Genomic DNA, 19542 nt, shown 5'->3' with positions numbered 1-19542 from the left:
CTTGTGAATCCCTGCGGAACATTCGTGCAGGAAAATATTCCGACGGAACTCGATTTCAGGGGATTTCCACCAGCAGAAATATATGTTCGACCGATGAAATCCTTTGTTCCAACTGATCACCGCCATTCTGCATAATAATTAGCCATGTGCTTCTGTTTGTTGCACAGAGAACGTGCATTTTCAGATCAATGGACGTTTGTTTTCGGGGACTGTCGGCAAATGGGCTTTTTTTTTTCTCAATCCAATGGGCCATTTTTCGGACTACTGGTGTTTCGGAGTAGCAATGGGCCATCGCCTTCTCAACACCCAATAAAATATGACAAACACAACTACATCAACAAAACAAAAAAACTGACAATATATGGCTTTAGATCGCCCAGCAGCTGGGATACAATGAAGATGGTAATGTAGCTGAGATGCACTTACAAACACTATATGTTGGTCGTGGAACTGGCTAGACAAAACAGCTCCAACTAGGTCCAATTAGTTTTTGTATTGTGTAGCTAACATTAGCCCCTTAGACATTCTCTGTCTGGATAGGTTTTTGTTGTGTAGAGTGGACACGGCACTATTTAGAAGGAAACTCATTGGGCCTCATTCACGGAAATGGAACACGGCAACATGGATAATTTTCACCGTAGCTGGTGTGCATAGATGTCATGCAGAAAATTCGCACACAGATTTTTTGCATTCCCGCACCGCATTTTCGCACTGCTCTGCTGAGAAACAACTTTTAACCTCAGTCTTTTTGCATTACTACGCAGCACTGATTTAACTTTGATATCATGTAGGTACATACCCTTCATACGAGTTTGCTGGAAACATAAAAAAGTCAGCCGGGGAAAGAGTTTTCAACCCACCCATTGAGCTGAATTAGCTTGCTAGCTACAGCCGATACAATCTGCCAGCAACAGTTGTGATTTCAGCCAACAAAATTGACTGTCGCCAATAAAAAATGAGAGGCCTGCTGTTGTCTAAAGTCAAGGAACCACTGTTTCAAATACTGCTTTGGATTTTGAGTGGTAACTCTGTCGTCATTATCATTGTAAACTGCATACATCCAGTACACTATACTGGGAAGCTTCACAGGAGCTTAGTGAGCAGTGGATTGCACCTGTACATTTGGATGTAGGCTAAAGATCTGCACACTTTTTTGTCCAAGCAGTGAATTACTCCAATATCAAACTCCCAAAAAAGTTCAACCAGGTCTTTCATCACGACAACACGCCCGTCATACTCTTCATCTCCTCTCACACCTCCGCCTCCCTCTGAGCCTCACCAGAATGCCATATTTAGGCGGGGAGAGGCCGAGCCGAGCACACGTTTTTATGAGGAATGTTAAGAATGCTTCGCTCTGCCTTCTATTTGGTGAGATCTCATCATGGCACATGAAGTCAGGGGGTGAACTTATTCATTCGTGTGCTCTGGCTTCGACTCCATCTCCTCATTTTCACATCATGTGTTCGAGAGCCCTTCCACCCCTCCATCCCTCCACCCCATATGTAATGCAACATGCAGCTCCCTGCCAGGAGATCATTATGAAAAGACTCCTGAGAGACGATCACAGATGGCAGGCAGGCGGGATGGCATACGGACTGGGAAACCTGGCAAAGCGATAGCCATATCAGCAACACATGGTGAGGTAGCAGACACAGAGATACAATACATAAATATGGAATGAGCATACATAGAAGATAAGGCAGCTCTGCGGGCAAGAAAGACAGGTAGGGATGGAGAGTCTGGTTAATAATAGATGGACAGATCAATAGACCTGAGCAAGAAGGAGGGGGAAAATACTTCTGTGTAACTTGTTTTGAAATTTCTTGATGTATAAAAAATGTTCCGTGCACAAGCCATTGTCAAATACGTGCAACAACAACAAAAATCTAATTTCAAGATTAATACATTTAATATACCACAAGTCCTCTATATCTTCTGTCTCCCAAATTTTTTTTTTTTTACAAAGATTATGTAAATATGAATTAGAAAGAATATATACATAAGGATATAGATATCATTATTATTATTGTTATACTGTATATTTACTTCTAAAGATGATTTACAGCATTTTGGGTGGAATATAATGGTTTTAATTAGAGGTGAAACAATTAATGAATAATAATTAAGTATACTTATAATACTATATACTATTATTATTATTATTATTATTATTATTATACTATTGAACTTTATTTAAATAAGGAAATAGAAATGTTTACATTAAAAAAAGATTAAAATAGATGAGAAAATGTATACCAGTCTCATATTTGTGCGGTCAATATGAAAGCTGGAGCCAGGAGGCTGTTAGCTTAGCTTAGCATAAAGACTGGAAATAGGGAGAATCGGCTAGCCTGGCTCTGTCCAAGGGTAAAAGACGTTTTTAAGCGGGGTTATGTACAGACTGTTTCTTGGACAAAGAGCAGTGACTTTAGCCAAAACATACTCTTTATGCTAAGCTAACGCTCTCGTGGCTCTAGCTCCATATAGAATGGACATTTTGAGAGCGGTATCAATCTTCTCATCAAACTCTTGGAAAGACAGCAAGGCTGTCAAACATGGATGTAGACAGCAGGTAGGGAGACGGTGTCAACAGCTTGTTCAGTCCATTGTGAAAAAAATGAGGAAAGACTTTCAAAGAACACAAAAGCTTGTGTTTACTTATTCCTAGCTGTTCATGTGTTACACAAAAAAATATTTATATCTAACAAATCACACTTGGTGAATACTGACACCTAAAAAGGCTTTAGCTCAGTGAACAACAACCCCCGCCTTTACTACAGAAACCCTGTAGTATTCCTCTACAGGTGAATGAGTCTGGGCCCAGTGAGCAGGTTTGCAGCTGTTTCTAATGCTGAGGCTTCGGTGGCAGCGGGGGCAGGACGCAGCCCTCCTGCCTAATGTTGTTTTACCCCCATAGAGGTTAAATCACACACATGTGCATCACACACTCTCCTACCCCCTCCCTGCATCTTTCACCCTCCTCCACCACATCTGAACAAACCCGAGGTCCCCATGTATAAAACTGAAAACCACAGAACAACAAGTGTAAACTGTTCCAGAGAGGGGTGGAGGAGCAGTCAACTATTTCAAATTGACAAGACGGAAGAAAACAAATAATAACCGATTTATTCTGCTGACTCATTTTGGAATTATTTAGTGTAAAAAAATACAGCTTTCCCAAGTCTCTCTGTGCATATCTGTTGTCTACATGACTGTTACATTAAGGCAGAACTCAATACCCTGTCACCATATTTAAGAGGGGTCATGAGGGGATTACTGCATATCTTGAATTTTTAAGGGCATTAATGCCAAAAAAGTACAGTAATTGGTCAAGCTGATTATTATATAATAACGTAACCTTTTGTGCCGGACTATTCTTTTTATGGGCTTTATATTAGTGCTAAATTCCAAGAAAAATTGAAGCATGTTTTGCAGTTACTGGAACCCGTGAGTATGACCTGAGGAATGCCAGTGTGTGCTTGTACACTGGGGATCATTTGGACTGGTTGAATCAAGGACTCACCAAACAACCTCATTTTGTTCATGACGGACAGTTCAATAAAAGCTTTCCTCGTGTGCTTTTAAGAGCAGTCACCTACAAAAAAATCGACCTACAACCTGCTTTAATTCTACACCTTCATTAAGAACAAAGCGCAATGCAATACGCAGACTAGTAGTTGTTGGTGAGCCCTTATAGAGCAGTGGAATGAGTCTCGAAGTCAATGGGTTTTTAGTTAGATGATTGACATAAGCTCTGTGGTTTAAAACAAGCTTACGAAATTTTAGTTAATACAAGCTAACTTTGTTAGTTACAGCTATCCAAGGCCACTTTTCTACAGATAGTCCTTCCGTCACTTAGTAGTGGAAGGCAGAGGTATGATCTCATAATCCCAATTAAGGTGCGACAGGTTGTGTTCCCATACGATTTATTTCCCGAAAAGCTCTAAAACAAGGGAAGACACCTGTAGCATAAGGTGAACCCATAATTCACATAATGTATCATTATTTTGTCCGACCAACAGCCCAAACCCCCAAAGTATTCAGCTTTGATACACGTGTATCAAACTGTATCATGATACACATATTGCCAGATTTTTGCCAATGCATAGCACTAAAGGAAATAACTAAAAAATTTAAATTTGAACCTGCAGTTTTACGGTTTTACAAGACTGGGAATGCAGTTGTGACTCTTACAATAAGGCAAGAGTTTTTGGGACTGATTCTGAGGACTGACTCTGTTGTGTTTTGGACTAAGGAGAAGTATCTTTGAGCTGAGAAGCTCCAGGGTTCGAGTGCCCTCAACAGAGATGGGAAATGTTTTCAGTAGAAGCTCGGGGCTTAATTACAGAGATGGTGAAAAGGTAAGGATCAAAGCCTCACTGTTCCCTCTATGGCATTCCTCTTTTCGGTCTGTGCCAAACAGGTCTGCCTCAGCAGGCACAGTCCTTAAGCTGACCAGAAAGTAGCCGGATTTCCAGGAGGCTGGCTGGCAGAGAGGAGAGGATGAGGAACATTCCTCCCCAGCCCTGTGTTATCACTTCCCCTTCACTAATGGCATAAATCGGGCGGCACAGCGGAAAGCAAGTGCCCCTGTGCCACGTCAAAAAAAAAGCAGTGAGAGGAGACAGGGAAGCATTTCAGTTCAGCTATGCACTTCTTCGGTGGTAAATATTTCATCTGTGGAGCTGGTCTCATCCGCTCTTTCCCTCTCGTCTCTCTCATGTGAGGCCGTCTTCATGCCAGGTCACTGAGTGCTTTCCACGGAAGAACAGAGCAATGGAAAAAAAAAAACCTTTCCATGATGGTGCTTAAATCCTTAGCTCAAAAGTGCAAGTGAACTAGATCATCTGTTTGCAGAAAAGTTACATATAACAATGTGAAGTCGTGTCTGATCCATGTCCCACATCATGTGAGATGAATAAGGATGAGACTTAGTGGAGCAGCCGGGTCTGAACTACACACAAGGTTTCCATTTCTTTTTCTGTTATGCTGAATAATGGAATGATAATGTTATCAATGGAGAGATTTCAAACATGATATTAGAGGTAAAACTGAACCATGTTTATAGCTTGTTGCTCTCTCCCAACAATGAAAACAAAAGTCTAAGGTCATGCTGGCAGCTCCGTGTGACTGTACTTAGGCACAGCGGTGCTTTGAGCTAAATGCTAACATCAGTATGACAATGCTAATGTTTAGCAGGTATCTTAGTTTAATGTGTGAGCATGCTAGCATTATCCAATTAGCACTAATCACGAGGTACAGCAGAGGATGATGGGAATGCCATTAGTCATGCAGGTATTTGGTGATAAACCAGAGTATTGGACAAACTGAAGTTTTGACTTGATGAAGGCACTAGATGCAAAGTCAGAGGCTCACCAAAGTTATTACAATTTATCCTGAGAAGAAGAACATGAATTTCTGTACCCAAATTTCATGACAATCCATCCAATCTAATAGTCTTGACATTTCATTAAAAGCCAAAAATGTCAACCAATAGTGGAAAAGTCAGGTCAGTCAAATCAACTTATTTGGAAGGGTTCGTGGCTCTCATAATGGCTAGGGTGGGTGCATGGAATTAAAAAACCCTGACCCGCACATCACTGATGTACATCCAATCACCAATCAGTAATATTTCAAACGAGGACAAATATCTGCATATATTAATGAGTACTTTAAATGTAAAAGTATGTTCTGCACTGAAGATAAACGAACTAGGGATGCACCGATCCAACTTTTTCAGTCCCGATAGCGATACCTAGGCTTTGGGTATCGGCTGATACCGAGTACCGATCCGATACCAGTGTTTAATTAAAGAGATGTTTGCCTCACTGTGTGGAAGTGACTGGGTTCATTCTTTTATGTGTAAGGCAACATCAAGCTTGACTTAAACATCACTTTGATAACTTTGTATAAGGAAATGTAACAAATAAATACATAGATATACATTTACTGAATTGTTGTTTATTATTAAAATAATAAATCATGACACATCAACTTGGTAAAAAAAATCTTCAAAATTAACAGGAATAACCTTTCAAGTGTAAACCTTTCTAACGCAGCAACAGATTGGTCAAAACTTAAACAGGAAAAAAAATTACAGACTATAATGTATATACTATATAAACACAGAATTGAAATGAATAGATCAGCCCCATTGTCACCGATGTCCAATCCAGCTATTGGAGTCAGTATCGGCCCGATATCCGATCCAGAATCGGTATCGGTGCATCCCTAAAACAAACTATTTCTAATTACAGAAAAAATTCTAAAAGGTGGAAATTCCAGCATGACATACCATCTGATATATATATATAACGAATTTTACTTTTTTACTTCACTAATAACCAAAATAAAAAAGGATAGACAAACGCAATCCAATCCACTGCCAAGCCTCCTGTTTCATTGTGAGAAAACACACACACACAAACACAAACACAAATCTACCACTCAGTCAGGTGATCCTCCCAGAAGTACCCCAGCTTACCACACAGATCATGGATGACGTCCAGGGATGAAGACCAGGAGTAGCGCTCTATTCCCATTTGAGTGAGAGAAGGCGGCATTGCCTCGAGCTCATATGCTCCACGCTTCTTCCAGTACAGGAACATTATGAGTTCTTCAACCAGCTATATGGTAATTAACATATACTCTTAACTGTACAATTCATTACCCAAAAGCTTAACTCATCCCACAGTGTCTAACCAGCCTTTGACCCCCCTCAAAAAAACATAATAACCTGAACTTCTGCAGACAATCAATACACCCTTCTCATCAACCATCTTTATAACATAAAACTCACCAGACGAACTTTAAACTCTGCCAACTGCCAATATGTTCATGTTCATCCCCACCTGCACAATTACCTCATCCAGCTATGAGCCACAAAACACTTTGCTTTGAACCTCCTGCCCAAATCTGATTCTGCTTCAAGGCCGGTCCAAGCGAACAAACAGACTCCCCTCAAGTACAATCCATTACATCTCCAGGGGACCATATTATTGATTCTAAAAATGGAAGAAGCTTTACCGCTGCCATCCAAGCTTTAACAGGCAAGTTTTTAAGTAGGTAACAGGTGATATAACTAAGCCCTCTTCTTTCTAATTCACGTCTCTCCACATTAATGCCAAATGCCTCTTCCTGTTGATACTGTAGATGTTTCTCCACTAATCATCCACTTGAAAGCCAAGCACCAAATGCTGCCCTTTTCTAATCCATTTAAGAGAGCTAAATTACAGACGCCCAGCTGCTAAAAGGTGTTGCAAACTTATCTCCACCATCAAGTAAAATGTCCTCTTGCCTTCCCTGAGCCTCTACTTTATCCATGGCAAAGTTCCTCAAACTGTACAAAACTGTGAGTGTGAGGCAAGCTGCTCATGTTAAAGCCCTGTGTAGGATCTCCTGGCGATAGGGGGGCTTTCTGCCCACTCCATCAGACAAGTGTTGTATTCATGCAGAGGTGAGTTGCATGCTGGGACGGGAAATCTGGGCCAATGGCTTTTGGACTGGGTGACACAAAGATCTCTTTTAAACCTCCTCCTACATCCAGAATGGACTTGCTTTATGTTTTGCGCAAACCCGTAAAAGGCTGACATTTTTCTGCATTAATTAGTGCCCGCGCCCTTTATGTCTCCTGAAAGATTTATTCCTTTTTATGAATGCACCAGCTCTGTGGTGACTGAGCTCAGTTATTCCTGTGGAGGTACAATGCACGCATTGGCCTCTTGGAGATGAAAAATAGCGGATTCTTGCTGTAACTGAGACAAAGCGTTTCCACTTCTCTAATATCTTTGAAAAAGGGGTTAAAACAACATGCAGTTAGATATCTCAAGTGAAGGCATAATATTTTCCCCAGTGTTGCTTAAAAGGCTGATGCACTGCTATTATGCATCTAAAAAGGGAGAAGAAATACTGTGAGAATGTGCTGCACCGGCCGGGGGAAGGGAGGGACGTTGTCACACACAACGACCCACAATTTTGGGATAAGAAATTAGAGGGTAGGATGGGAGCCGGTTTGCTGCTCAGCTCTGGGCTTTGCAGACATATGGTAATAATCTGAAGCAGCTTTGAGCACGCGGCTTCCCTTTTAATGAAGAGAGCAGTCGTGCAGCATGAGAACTGGGCTGCAAACACAAGGGCCAATTTCCACCTACTGCAGAAACAAAGAGGGAAGCAGAGGAGGTATTAGACAGCCTCGCTTTCATCATCATCCATCAGAAGACCTTTTAATAAAAAAGGAAGGCCAGAAAGTACCTGCCTCCATCACAGCACTGACATTCATTTTGATCTGATCTCACACAAAAAATATTCAGCTTATGAAAAAAGAATCTTATTAGGAATGGACTCTTTACAATAAAAACACCAACTCATATCTGGCAGCTGTGTGCTGCTGGCCCAGGGTGCCTTTTCCGACATGGTTTAGGTACAGTCATCTGTTAGAGATCAAAATTCTGATAATCACAACCAGGAGGATGTTCGTGAATCTACATTTCCCACCACCAATACTTATATTGCAGAGTTCTGAATAGCTGTCAAGTTTGAATGTTTTCTCCCCTCTTAAAGCTGAAGTAAACGAGACTGGAGAAAATATGATTCAAAAAAGTTATTTTTATAAAACGATCGTTATATCCTGACATTAGGACATGAAACAGGTAACCTGAAAAAAAATCACGTGCCTCTGTGTCCTCCGGTGTCCTCCAGTGCTCCTAACGGCATCTGGAGGATTTCACAGACTGGAGGAAAACAAGCAGTCAGAGCTGATCTGGGATCTGCTGTCCATCTGCCGTCTATGAGAGCCGGCTGTCAATCACTCGCGAACTCCGACCAAACGGTCAAACTAGGCAGCGCTGATCAAATATGAATCAATATTATGTAACGTTAATACCTATTTCTCGCCTCAAATGTTTTCAGAATCATCTTGTAGTGCACGGTTTTGCTGTAAAATGAGAAAGTTTGTGACCCGGCATGACCGGAGCACAGCCAATAGGAACGCTCTTTCTCTCTGAAATAACCTGTGATTGGCCAAAGTCTCCCGTCACGGGCTAGATTTTTTTAAAGCCTGAAAACAGAGCCATGAGGAGGTGCAGAAGTCTAGTTATTTTTGAGAGCACTTGAATTACAATATGCTGAAAGGTTATTATGGAAATTTTGCCCAATGATGCCAAAAATATACTGCCTACTGCCACTTAAAGGGCCAATCCAGAAATTCAGTATTGTACTTCCAGAAAGTCAGGGGCCTTGTGAGAGACAGATTAAAAACAGCTGACTTCCACTCCCTAGAATGGGTCAAGCTCCACAAACATGGGATCCTACATTTCCCATAATGCAACTCGATCTTTTAATTAGACCCTCCCTGCCTTCTAAATAAACACCCTCATGGTTCAAACGAAGCCCCCAGGAAGAGTGCCGGGCTTTGAAGTAAATTTTATATAGTGGCCAAACGTTGAATTCACAACATCCGTGTCCGTCACATGATGCCATTGGGCCAAGAAAAAGACTTTTACCCATAGACTTGAATTGAGAAATAGACGTCTGTAACTCAGCGGATAATTCGTTTTTGATAAATCAACTTCCCATTACAAACACGTGAATAGCTCTTACTTAAATCATTAGGTCCTAAAAGTTGTAAAATGCACTAATAGCTGAATCCAAGGTTATTGTCCTTCCTCCGTTCATGTGAATGAGACGTTAACTTTTTACTTCTGGCGAGTGCATTCACACTTCAAAAATCATAAAAGTGGTGTTCATTTGTGGAGATTACTGTACGGAACAAAACGTGTAAGTATCATAAACGTTTGTTTGCCACAGAGTTTATTTTCTGCAATAATCCCAAAACCTAATGAAAAAATCCCATCGGCTTTTTGTCGAAGGAACCTGCTAACTTCCGCGATAACCTAGGAAAAAAACGTCATCTCTGTACCACTCTATAATACACACCTCCTGAGATTCCATCACTGTGACATCATCTGAATACATTTTTGCAACTTTTGAAAGCTCCTCCAGAGCCACTGAAGACATATACAAGTAGTACTCCTCATGAAGACTAAACTGAAATCCATGTGTAAAATCGGTGGAGCGCCCCTTTAAATGTCTAGGTGTTACAAATCGTTTTCTAATCACAGGGACATTCTTATCCCCCTAAAAACTAAAGATAAAAAACTGAAGATTTAGCATCATGCACAGCTGCTTTTGGCTTAGATAACTTAGATCAGATAACACAGTGTTAACTTTTTCCAAATGTGGCATCCAGCAGCTTAGGGCAAACATCATCTCAATACCAGATTTCAAGCATGCATCTCTCAGCAGTACAACCCTGAACACAAGCCCTGCCCTTAACCTCTTTTCTACTGACACCGGGTAATGACACTGGCTCAGATACACATTCACTGTGGCAGCGTCTTCTAGTGCTATAAAGATGATGGGAGGAGCTGCTCAGTATGTAGTCAGTATTATTATCTAACAAAAAGGCTCCAAGACATTAAAGAAATAGTTCGACATGTTGGGAAATACACATATTCACTTATTATGCCGAGAGTTTGATGAGAAGATTGACACCACTCTCATGTCTGTCTGTTAAATATGAAGTTACAGCTAGAAGACCGTTAGCTTAGCTTAGCATAAAGACTGGAAGTGAGGGAAACATCTAGCATGGCTAGACAGTAGTATCAAACTTGTCATCTAACGCTTGGCAAGAAAGTGAATGAACATATTTGGTTTGCCAGTAAACACACCTAAAATATTTGAACTAAAAAATGGAGTTTTTTTTTTATTACAGATGATTTCCTACGCTGGGCATCACTAGAACAAAAACAAGCAAGTTGGCTCAACTACCTCTAATTTGTTTTAGTGTCAGACAGAAATGGCATGCAGTCGTGTGCCGAGTCTGAATGAACTGGCTTCTCAGTAGAATCACACACTCACTAAAGTATTAATGGTGTGTAGAGAAATGAGTGTGTGAGCTGGTGCAGTACGACAAGACTGTAAATGAGCCTGTTGGAGTATGTGTGTGTGTGTGTGTGTGTGTGTGTGTGCGCGCTGTGGGGGAGAAAAAAGTGTGTGAGCCAAGAGTGTTGACAGAGGGAGTGTAGTTGAAGGCTTGTGCGTGCCCATGTGGAGGAGGTTTGGGGTTATATTTAGCAAGGTGGCCCATCAAACGGGCTGAGGTTAACCCTTCACCGGCGAAACCAAAACTAGGAAGAAATTTAAGACTTCTCGGTGTGAAAGAGAATATGCAAAAGATGCATTTCAGTTCCATCAAAGAGACACTCTTCCAGCCCAGGCTGTTTGTATCTCCATCTCAGATACAGAGAGTACTAAGTACAGCCTGTGCCTCATCATCTATTCATCTACAGAACTACCATCTTGCTGCTAACGAGACAGAAGCTACGTTCCAAATCGCATACATTCTCTTTTTACTTTTAGTACATATGCAGCCACCCTTACAAAGTACGTACTGGTGCATGCAGTGTGCAGCCTTTAACTTTGACCCTCTTGCTCATATAGCCACTGCGCAGAGGATTGTGGAATAGCCAGAAAAGCATGCTGGCCTGCATACTGCAAAATGCGACCGAATGTAGTATCCTGGTATTTTTGGCATTCTGCATTTGACATACTATGTATTGGGACATACTATATCTTTTTCTGGCCTACTAAAAAGTATGGTAGTATAGGCAGAGTATAGAAGCAAGAGGCGAAACTCCGGTGTATTTTTAACAGCCACTGCCGCCATTTTGGACTGAAAATGCTTATTATATTTATTATATTTTATTGTTCAACACAGGCCATTTCTTTGGTAATTTCTGTGGAACGCACAGTAAGAGTCTACAGCCATGCTAGCAGCTCTGTGAGGCTGTACTTTGTTTTGAGCTAAATGCTAACGTCAGCATGCTCATAACACAACGACAATGTTAACATGCTGATGTTTAGCAGGTCAATGTGAAGCTGAAACGATTAAGTAAAGTGGTCGACACAAAATGTATCTGCATCTATTTTGATAATCTCATATTCATTTAAAGACACTTTTCAAGCAAAAAAGGCCAAAAGAAATAAGTATGCTAACGCTTCTCCAATGTGACGATCTGCTATTTTTGGCTGAGCTTTGCACTGTTGGTCAAACAAAACAAGACATTTGAAGATATCTCCTTGGGCTTCAGGATATTCTGACTGTGAAAAGATGAATCCATAATGAAAATAATGGCTAGCTGATGAGGTATATGAGGTATAAAATGGCCATGCCAGTTTTTCCTCGTCAAAATTTAGCGTAGGTTTGAAAGTGTTATTTATCCCCCTTCGCGACAAGCTAGTATGACATGGTTGGAACAATGGATTCCTTAGGTTTCATATGAAAATGAGCTCTAAAATATGGCCTGCTACAACCTAAAAATCGTAAGTTGCGTTACTGCGTTATCATCGCGTTAACTTTGGACAAGTTCGAAATTTTGACCAGATGATGGAGGTAGATGAAAATGAAGTAATCCCCAAAGTTATTACAGTTTATCCTGAGGGAGACATGAATATGTGTAACAAATTTCATGAAAATCTCTCCAAATGTTGACATATTTCAGTCTGAGCAAAGTGGTGGACTGACTGACACTGTATAAAAGCAGCTTAATGGCACGCTACAACTAGCAAGATTTCGTACAGCTAAATCCAAGAAGGGATTGGGTACCTAAATTTAAAATACAACTTCAAAAAAGCAGGTGGATTTTATCATTTTATCAACAGATTATAGTCTAATATTTTCTTTTATTGATAACATAAACACTGATACATCAACCATCAGAAACTTGCTGCAAGAGATGGGTGTTCAGGACCATCCCCACAAAGTAAATTACTATGAGAGGCATCATGTAATTTAACTGTCCATCCTTAAACCAGTAGGGACAAACAACCACTCTTCAACTTGTTGATATGAATAATCCCATAATTGAAACAATCTGGTTAAAATTGCAGTGGGGGCTGCCGTGGAGAGGCCAATAAGAGAGTCAACAGGAATCAAAAACACTTATTCCCTAAAAGTACAGTTATTGTCATGTGGAGGGCTGCAATACGCGTAAACAGCCATTTAGCCAGGGTGGAGGTTAGGAGTGAAGAACGCATTCAGAGATAAACATTTGCCGTTGTGTTTCTTAAGTTAAAGAAGGTGTGTGACCCTAACATAGCCCCTCTAATTATCTGCTGCACAGTATGAAGAGGAGCAGCTCACTGTTGGTCTATTTACAACACAAAGACAGTCAATGTGATCATATCAGTTAGACTTTGATCCAAAAAATGGAAAGATAAACACTGACCAATGTACAAATATACTGTACAGTGTAAGCCTGTACAAGGTTAAAGTGATTCTGTATGCAAACTAAATGAAAATGCAAAGCACAGCCCAACAGTTTGTTCTCTGTCCGATGATGCAAAACAGCAGAGTAGGACGAGGACAGAGAACAGGCTAATAGCCCTCGGGGCAAAAAAAAAGCAGTGCAACATATGAAATTTGAACCCATGAAACATGTCTACTGTTGTGAAGCAATGTCCCACGAAAAAAATGAGAATAACAGCTAAACAAAGTGATGCAAATGAGGGTAATAAGAGCCGAAAAGTTAAGAGTAGTAGAATAGTCTGGGCTTCTGTATACTATCAGCTATTTCCAAGTGTCCTTTGTGAGAGAGAAAGGGATGATGGGAAAAGATACGTGGGAGAAAGGGGGAAAACCAGCCTCCAGCTGTGAGCACGTTTTATGACAATGACTTCATCTGTGACTAAAAACTGCAAAACAGATATTGTGGTGACATGTAGAAGGCCACAACACCTGTTATATCTGTGTATTGTGATACTAGTGAGGCAAGCCACATTAAAGGAATAGTTCGACATTTTGGGAAATAGTAGTAATAGTTTTGGGAGTAGTTGCAGTCCTTTTCTATAGCCTGACAAATATTCATGTGCCAATACTGCACTAATGAAATCAGCAAAAAACTTATATATTTGCTAGATTTGGTGAATTTAAAAAGGAATTAACTGTATCTGGGCCTTAGATTAAAACATCACATTTTCACAGAGATTGATTCAACAACAACACCTCATGCGGTTGACAGAACGCCTTTGGACCCATGAGAAAATGTAGTTGTTAAATTCTCAATTAATCCATTAAAGAGATGGTTTGGGTGTTTTTAAGTGGGGTTGTATGAGGTACTTCTCCATAGTCAGTGTATTACCTACAGTAGATGACGGTCGGCACGCCCCCAGTTTGGAGAAGCAGACAGGAATAGAGAGCATAGATGGATATGGCTTCAGTTCCCTGTCGGAAAGGGCTGTCTGACAGCAAGGTAAAGCAGTGAAAATATTCTAAATATAGCGTACGTTTAAACTGATATTGGTTTTTTTAGATGAGCTTTTCTTTTAGGTGTCTAGAAATATGTTTTGCTGTCGGCCCCGTCCATAGCATTACATTGCTTTGCATTTGTGCTGGTATTCCTGTCTGCTTCTCCAAGCTAGGGGGCGTGCCGACCGTCATCTACTGTAGGTAATACACTGACTATGGATAAGTACCTCACACAACCCCACTGAGAAACACCAAAATGATCCCTTTAATTGTTTGGTCTATAAATTATGATAAAAATGGTGAAAATTCCCATAATTTCTCAAAAGGTGAGCTGATGTCTTCTCATCACTTGTTTTATGACCAACATTTCAAAACCCAAAAGATACTATTCTGTTCACTACTTTAGAAAAACAAAGGAGATCACCAAATCTTCACATTCACTTTTATGTCATAAACAATTAATCAATAATAAAGAAAGAAATTGTTGGTGAAAAATTGACTGTTTCAGCCCTAATTTACTCTCCAGTATAGTACTAGATAGGGGTGTAAGAAAATATTGAAAATATCAAATATCGCAATATTATGTTTTGCGATACTGTATTGATTCTTATAAAAACTATTGCTTTTTAATTAATAGTTTACATGCAAAGATTAACTCAGTCAATACTTTATTTCATTTGCAAAGAGATGTGCCCTCTCAGTGTATGTGTCCTCTCAAAGTAGTGCTATGATGTTGGATGTCACAGGGACTGTGATAAATGCAAATGCAGATTCCACTTGTTGTGTTATCATGTATCATGATACATATCGCCAGATTCTTGCCAATACAGAGCCCTAGTACTAGGTACTACAACACGGGCATTATGCTTAAGTTTTTGTAAAGAGTCATTTAAATTCATATCAGAAAATACATGAAGGACTAAAAGATAGTGGACCACAAGGTAACAGTAGAACACCAGTGTTCAAATAAAAAGTTTCAATACTCAAAATGGACAGATATGGTGTGTCTGGTGGTTGTAGATGAAATGAAAAGGACATGACCTTTTGTACTCCCTGCTGTAGTGTAATCCACATACAGGAAGTACAGAACAGAAATGAAGAGATGCAAGGAAGGAAATGATCTGTCAGACCCAAGGAAGAGGATCAGAGAGTCATTGTATCAGTGCTTGATTTGTTTCCCCATTAACACATATCACATTCAACCAGAGAGAAAAAACAAGCTGCATAGCAAGGTAGACCAGTATTTACTGTGGTGCAACCTGCAGTCTCTGAGCAATTTATTAAAATGAAGAGAACAAAATGACCACTAGAGACATGAGAAAGTTATTACAGACCCTGCCGTGTTTGAAACATCAAACGCAGCACAGGGCCTTCATAAAACTAGTAAAGGTTGCCGTGCAAAACATATTAAGACGAGTTGCAAACGTTGCACATGAAGCTGGGATAATTATTCCTGAGCAGTTGGAGAGAAAGGGAGAAAAACAAAAAGCAGAGCAAAAAAACTGTGACCCGGAGCGCCATCAGGAAAAGGCAGAAATGCAAAGAGTGGAAAAGAGAAAGGAAATTACTGCCGGGACAATGGAGAGACAGTTTGAAAAAGGAAGTTTGAACTGTAACAAGCCACGAGCCAGGCGAAAATCACACACAAACATGGCATATGCACCCAGATTACACCAGTCTAGTCAGGCTCGAATGATGAAGCGGTGAGACTAAACACTCCAAATGTTCCCTCAGAGCTCTTCAGCCTTTTCACATTAAAACCTCCAAAATTCTGTTACAGAAAACTATCTCACCACAAGGTCAACTTAGTAGTAGTAGCTGTTCTGGAGCTTTCCAATATAAAGCATGACCTTCATCAGCAGATGGGATTTTGTCCAGCTGTCACGGAATTATACGTGTTCACATGTCCATTTTTTTCTGTGCACTTTCTGGCAAACTTTATCAGCTGATGAAGCTCATGCCAGAGCAGCTACTAAATGGACCTTGTGTTGGTGAGACCATTTTCTCAACTTGGTAAACTTGGCTATATGCTGAAGAAGATCATGTGATCCGATTAAAAGTTCCAGAACAGCTGCTAAATGGGTCTTGCAGTGAGACTTTTCCTTAACTGCTGTTTCCATGGTCAAGAGTAAACTTTGAACCTCAGCTTTAAAGCCAACATGGACGAGAAATCCTTAAGCGCTAAGACACATCTACAATTCCATGCCGGCAGCAGGGCAAACTCCATCTGCTGATGAAGCTCATGTGATATGATCGAAAGCTCCGGAACAGCTACTTGACAGTGGCATTAACCAACAACAATAGATGACACCAGTAATATTCCAACAAAAAACAGCATCAAATTACAAAAATAAAGTGTTAGGCTATGAGCTAAACTAACAAAACCACATTCATAAAAATCACTAATTTAAGCCAGAGATTCACATAGCCTTTCTACAGATGTCCTCTTTTATGACGACCGACACTTTAACATCCTAATAGTTCATCAAAACAGAAAGAGCTGAGGTTTGTAGTCTGTGTTTTTGTTTTTTCGGTGGTGGACGGAGACCAGACAAGACATCTGGTCCCAGATTAGACTAGTGTGTTTAAGACAGGCTTAAGACTCCGGTGGCCTGGAACACTGAAGGGTTCCAGACTCAACCAATTAAGGTTGCTAAACTTTAACTCCATGCTTACTGTATGAACCCATGAACTGTCGGGGACGCATACATCACACATGTGAAGCATACAAAGAGCTAAAAACTTGAGCTTGCTGGGGGTAGAGCTGAAAGAGAATTGAGGACTTGAAGATTATTAAACTGCAACAACAACATCATCAGCATTTGCACATCTTTTAGGTCATTTTTAAAAGCAAAAATGCCAAAAAAAATGTGCAGGTTCCAACTTGAAGGTGAAGATGTATTAGTTATAATAGTTTCCTATCCTAACAGATCATAATGCTTACAGTGCACTTTCATAGACTAAGCTACTGGAGTTACTCATACTGCACTATACTCATTTTTAACAGTCTCTTCTGCACTTTTTAATAGTCGTGCATCACAGCTGTTACCCTGCACTATATTCAGTTTTAACAGTTTTCTTCATCTCCTTGTATTTTCATATCTGCTATATTTCTTTGTACTTTGCACTACTAACCTTTTTACTGCCTTTTTACTAACATGTTTTGCACTATGGTACTGTGATGCTGGAAACTTGAATTTCCCTCGGGATCAATAAAGTTACTATCTATCTATCTGTCTGTCTGTCTGTCTGTCTGTCTGTCTGTCTGTCGGTTTTTGGACAAAACAAACTTTTTAAAAACATGCCTACTTGGGAAAATAATTGTTAGGTACAGCACAAGGGAAGTCTAAATATTACAAAAAATCACTTTGATGTGAATTATGAGCTGGGAAAGAGAGAAAGAAAAGCACAGATGGCAAGCCTGGGGGGATGGATACAATAAATAGTGTTGGTTGGAGATTTACAAGAGCTAATATCTATCATCTGAGTGCTGCAGCAAAACCCTTCATCATCTTGAGGGGAACTTCAGATCAAAGTGTACGGTCCTCTGACTAAAACACCCAATGCCTCCAGCTGGGATAATTGCTCAGGTCACTTGCCAAATCCAGCCATTAACTTTGATGATGGGGGGCATTAAACAAAGATCTGCAGCCTGAGGATCAAAGACATCCACCTCTCTCTTTCTTTGATTACTGTGGAAATTCCGACTAAACAATTCATTGTATAATCAAATTTTGAATATTGTGAGTCTGTCTGTATGTGTATATATGTTTATATGTAAAATTCAATAAAAAATATTGTTAAAAAAAAATAGAAAAAAAGACATCCCCCTTCCTATCTGACTACTTCAAGTGCACAGAATGAAGCATTCAGGTGACTCATTTCAACATGCTGATTTATCCAACAGCTTGGAATTAATATGGAAAGGTGTGATCAATAATCATGATTTTTTTTTTTTTTTTTACTTACTGAGTCGTAATCTGAGACCGAGCCAGCTCCTTGGTGGTGATTTATGCAGAACTGAATTCATGATCCACTTGTTTGGCACCATCTATGCATGCAAGTCCTTCTTGGATCCAAAAAAAAATCCCCTGCAGCAACACCAACACCAGCTCCTCTCAGGTCTGTCTGTGTGTCTTAATGCTAATCACCCAGAGATGTTTAATTAGCAGTCTTCTCTCTCTCTATGGCATTATTCTCATTTGCTCCCCATTTCTGTCTGTGGTCGCCCTCCTCCTCCTCCTCTGCTGGTTCAGATCTGTGGTCGGTGGCGAACACAAAGCTGCAACTCACATCTCGGTGAATGCACGGTGGAAAAAAAGAGTCGCAAAAAAAGCATCCACTGAAAAAGTTAACACAGGTCTAAACAACCAGCTGCAAGTTGAGAGTCCGTGCTAAGCTGTAAATATAACCTGTTGCTACTAGCTGCACACATGTGAAAAAGAAATCTCCTCGACGTCCTCCGGTGTTTGTTGGTGAAGTGAAGCTCGGTCGGTGTAAGAATAATGGGAATACGAGGAGAAAAAAAACCTTCTTCGGGGTCTTTAAAGAAGCAAATCCACTGATGGACTTCCTTCTGTCAACTTTACACGACGTGTTGTTGAAGTTGAACACGTTTTGTCCGCTGCTTCGTCTCGCCGTCCTCTCTGATCAACCATCGGCTCTCCATTCATTCAGACAACCTGGATCCACAAAAGACTCGATATGCAGTTTCTCTCTCTCTAGTGGCGCACTGTGGCCGCTGGAGGCGACAGAGAGACGCACAACAACACGTCCTCTCAAACATCACACACACACACACACCAGAGTCCATTCAGTTATTCACTGATTTTATCCCAAAGATGTCTGTCAACCAAGTTATATCTGAAAATAGTCAAAAAGACACAACATATTAGACAAAATGACCATCATTCTTAAGTGCTGGAAAGTAACTAAGTACATTTACTGAAGAACAACTTTGAGGTACTTGTTTATGTTTATGTTTATTTATTTTTGCACAATTTAAGACTATACAACATAACAAAAAAAAAAAAAATGAATAATAGAAAGTGCAGGAAGAGGCAAAAAACCCACTGGGCTTATCTGAAGCCTCCACCTAGAGAAAAGATTAATATAAAGAAATAATACAGTAAATATATTAAAAAAAGACAAGTGTGTGTGTGTGCGTGCGTGCGTGTGTGTTTGTGTGTGTGTGTTGCGTGGAAGTGTATGGTTAGTGTTTGTGAGGAGGATATTGA

The 19542-nt window shown here is 40.2% G+C and overlaps 1 protein-coding gene across 1 annotated transcript in view; it reads right to left on the bottom strand.

Annotated features, from left to right (window-relative positions):
• Nucleotides 1-18984, bottom strand: part of plekhg5b (pleckstrin homology domain containing, family G (with RhoGef domain) member 5b) — an 86654-nt gene extending 67670 nt beyond the window's left edge. The window contains exon 1 of the mRNA XM_074643301.1: nt 18275-18984. Coding sequence (XP_074499402.1) covers nt 18275-18356 — 82 coding nt within the window. The 5' untranslated portion in view covers nt 18357-18984. The remainder of the gene's footprint in view (nt 1-18274) is intronic.
• Between the last annotated feature and the right edge of the window lie 558 nt (nt 18985-19542).

The sequence above is a fragment of the Sebastes fasciatus genome, chromosome 8 (genome assembly GCF_043250625.1).
Source record: "Sebastes fasciatus isolate fSebFas1 chromosome 8, fSebFas1.pri, whole genome shotgun sequence".
NCBI classification, from domain to species: domain Eukaryota; kingdom Metazoa; phylum Chordata; class Actinopteri; order Perciformes; family Sebastidae; genus Sebastes; species Sebastes fasciatus.
This window is presented reverse-complemented; position numbering and strand designations above follow the sequence as displayed.